The sequence below is a fragment of the Chiloscyllium plagiosum genome, chromosome 3 (assembly GCF_004010195.1).
Source record: "Chiloscyllium plagiosum isolate BGI_BamShark_2017 chromosome 3, ASM401019v2, whole genome shotgun sequence".
Lineage (NCBI taxonomy): Eukaryota > Metazoa > Chordata > Chondrichthyes > Orectolobiformes > Hemiscylliidae > Chiloscyllium > Chiloscyllium plagiosum.
The window spans coordinates 100,905,063-100,908,911 of NC_057712.1; the positions used below are offsets into that span (position 1 = coordinate 100,905,063).

The following is a 3,849-nucleotide window of genomic DNA, read 5'->3' on the forward strand; positions in this document are numbered from 1 at the left end:
CCTTACCTAACACTATGGGCAATTTAGCATGGCCAATTCACCTAACCTGCACATCTTTGGACTGTGGGAGGAAACCGGAGCACCCGGAGGAAACCCACGCAGACACGGGGAGAACGTGCAAACTCCACACAGTCAGTCGCCTGAGGCAGGGATTGAACCCAGGTCTCTGGCGCTGTGAGGCAGCAGTGCTAACCACTGTGCCACCGTGCCGCCCAATGTAACAAGCATGTGTAGCCTTATAAATGCCCAGTCAGGTGTAGCAAGATTTCCATACTTTTATGCTCCAGAGCCCTTGCAACAATGGCTACCATTCCAATTTCCTTCCTAATTATTTGCTGTACTTTGTATGCAAATCTTTTGTGCACAAATATGCCCAGATCCCATTGTTCTGTATTATGCAATAGATGGAATATATTTGGATATCCAGAAGCATTCAATAAGATGCCATATAAATAGTTATGACACAAAATAAAACTGCATGGTATTGGACTTGACATATTAGCATAGATAGGTGATTAGCTAATTAACAAGAAACATGAAGGCATGATAAATGAATTATTTGTCAACCTATAGGGGAGTGCCACAGGGATCAATTCTGGGGCCTCAATTGTGCAAAATCTCTATTTATAACATTGATTAAGTTACTTTACTCAGAGAGTAGTAGGGGCTTGGGATGGCCTGCCTGCAACAGTAGTAGACTCGCTGATATTAAGGGTATTTAAATGATCATTGGACATGCATATGGATAATAATGGAACAGTGTAGGTTAGATGTCGCAGGTTAGGTGTCGCAGATTGGTGCAACATCGAGGGCCGAAGGGCCTGTACTGCGCTCTAACGGTCTATGTTCTATGAATGTATTGTAGCCAAATTTACTAATGATGCTAGGATAGGTAGGCAAGCAAGGTGTGAGGAGGCTGCAAAAGTCTAATAAGTGTCACAATAGTGGCAGGCTATAGGCTTTATATTTGAATTCTATCATCTGATCTTGATGCCTGAGACTTTAATGGACTGAAATAGTTTTAAAAGAAAAGTTCTGATTTAAGACAGCCATAATGACCACCTGACCACAGGTTGTGCTAAGCTTCAGAAAATCCTTGTCGGAGTAACCAAAATTATCTGAAATGAAATTAACTCTTTTATCAAAAGAGACTGAAACCAGTCAGTTATGAAGAAACATTTACCTCTTATTTTTAATTTTCAACCATGTGAAACATTTCACATATTGGAGATAAAATACTTGCCTGTGATTATTCAGCTTGGGTGAAAGATCCCAGACATGAAAATACTTAAATAAGATATACTTCAAACAATGCCTTTGGCAGAGGATTGAAGATAGATTTGTAATAGCACTGGAAAAAGCTGTGTCATTCCCTCTACTCTCAGGAAGGACAAAGTAACCGCTGACAATACAACTTAAAGAAACATCGAAACATGGACATCTGTGGTTAAAAGCTCACACCTCCAGGATATCCCTAAGGACTCAAAACTACATATTCTTTTATCTTTCCCCTATTGAATTGGATACTGTCTCCTTTCTAACTTTGTATGTTTGTATGTGTACTCTTTATTAATTTTCTTGCAGTTAGTAAGTAATAAAACTTCTTTTCAAGAGAACATTGCAATTAGCTCCTTAGAACTATATTTTAATTAAAGTGAGGTGTAGCTGCATGGTAAAAAGATCATTATATCTTTGTTACAGTCAACCAAGAAAGTTGAAAAGGGGGAACCTGAGTGAGTGGATAGAGAATTGGAAGATTGAGTGTATTGTAAGAAATTTGAACTTGACCGTTATGGCAGGAAGATGAGAATGATTAAATGGAGAAATAGTGCAGAATGCTGCAGAACAAAGGGATCTCAGATACCATTCCACACAAATGATTAACATTAAAGTACAGCAATACATTAGGAAGGCAAATGGAATGTTGGCCATTATTGCAAGGAGTATGAAAGTGCATAACTCTTACTACAACTGTGCTGAGCACTAATGGTACACCTTGTTATTGTTTTGCTCACCTTACTCAAGATGGCCTAACTTCCATTGAGAAGGTTCATCCAACTGATTCTGAAATGATGAGGTCATTTTATGAGATTGAGTAGGTTAGACCTATATAAATTGATGCTTACAAGAATGAGAGGTGACCTTATTAAAATATCAAAGCTTCTGAGGGTTCCTGACAAGATAGATGCTGAGGGGATTTTTCCTCTCATGGATAATCTAGAACTAAGGAACTGTTTGGAATTTCCTTCCCCAGTGAGTGCTAGAATATGTTTGAGGCTGAGTTAGAAAGATTATTGATCATCAAGGGAGTCAAAGGTTATAGGAGACAGTAGAAAAGTGGAATAAGGCTGCAGAATGATCTTGTTGGCTGGTGTAGCAGGGAGTTGTTGGGGGGGGGGGGGTTCAAATGGTCTGTTTCTATTCCATTTCTTGTGTTCTTATTACATGTTTAAACAACTTGAGGAAATTAATAGTATTTCATGTAGGTTGATTCACAACTTCAGTTTTATTAAACAAAACACATAAATAAGCACTTGTTAATGACATGCCTCTATGTACATACACAAAGGTAGTTACTATACATATTGCACAGGTAGCTGCTACAGGTTTGCTACATACAAAAATTACATTCACAAGTTACACAAGTATTGAGACAATTCAAGTGTGTCAGATAACATTCTTGCAATTCAATTCAATTTCACACAGAGCATCTCGAAGAGTAGTTCATTCATGTTCACTTTGCCCAGGACTGGTCTGAAAAACAGTTCCGTTACAGAAGTAGTGCTGACCGTTCTGAGAGTGGAGAGAATCAGTAGAATTTGAGCAAACCTGGCCTGATCTCCATTGTTCACCATTGTGATAAATTCATTCAGGGTGTGCTGAGCTTCCTGCTGCAGAGCCAGGATATATTGAGGCATCCTTAGGCTGGGAACATCTGTAAAATAGGATGATTAAGGGTAATTTAAGATGGAAACAAAATTCACAGGTGTTCCCTGTTCTGTTTTGAAACATTGGTAGTACAAAACAAGTAGTATTGTATGATTGCCTTCATGCTCCCTGCCAGTATTGAAACTTTAGCAGTCGTTGGGACTACAATTCAAGACATAACAGACAATTGATATGACATATAATACTACTCCTATCCAAGGCAAATTTTTATCCCATGCACAGTCAACTTATCACTATTAGCCTAATTTCTCGTGACCTGACTGAGTTTGGGAATTAGTCATATCAACAGGCATGAAGATGAATCTACACTCTGTTATTAAATGATCAATGTTTCTTACCTGCAAGTGAAATTAGTTTAAAATTTATTTAGTTTAAGTCTTTTATAAAACTGAAATGTGAAATATGTTCAAACATTTCATGTAATAAATAGAGTTATAAACAATGCAACTGGTAACTGGGCAAGAACTTTCACTGAGCATGCCCCATAATGAGGAGATACCAAATAGAGACTAGGCACTTCACCACGAGGAATCAGTGAAAATATTGAAGATTCAGATACCACACGCTTCTCGTAATTTCCCGGTGGTTGGAGCATTAGCAGAGACTAGCACAGAAATATTGGACTGTTCACCTTTATATTATATGAATAGTACATTGGAATGGAGTCAAGAGATTTGTGCATGGGAAATCATGTCTCACAAACTTGATTGAGTTTTTTGAAGAAGTAACAAAGACGATTGATGAGGGCAAAGCAGTAGATGTGATCTATATGGACTTCAGTAAGGCATTTGACAAGGATCCCCATGGGAGACTGATTAGCAAGGTTAGATCTCATGGAATACAGGGAGAACTAGCCATTTGGATACAGAACTGGCTCAAAGGTAGAAGACAGAGGGTGGT

General features: G+C 38.4%; 1 protein-coding gene across 1 annotated transcript in view; it reads right to left on the reverse strand.

Moving 5' to 3' along the window:
• Positions 1-2,491: 2,491 nt before the first annotated feature.
• Positions 2,492-3,849, reverse strand: part of LOC122548667 (nuclear receptor subfamily 0 group B member 2-like) — a 5,582-nt gene continuing 4,224 nt past the window's right edge. The window contains exon 2 of the mRNA XM_043687500.1: positions 2,492-2,935. Within this exon, the coding sequence (XP_043543435.1) occupies positions 2,688-2,935 (248 nt within the window). The 3' untranslated portion in view covers positions 2,492-2,687. The remainder of the gene's footprint in view (positions 2,936-3,849) is intronic.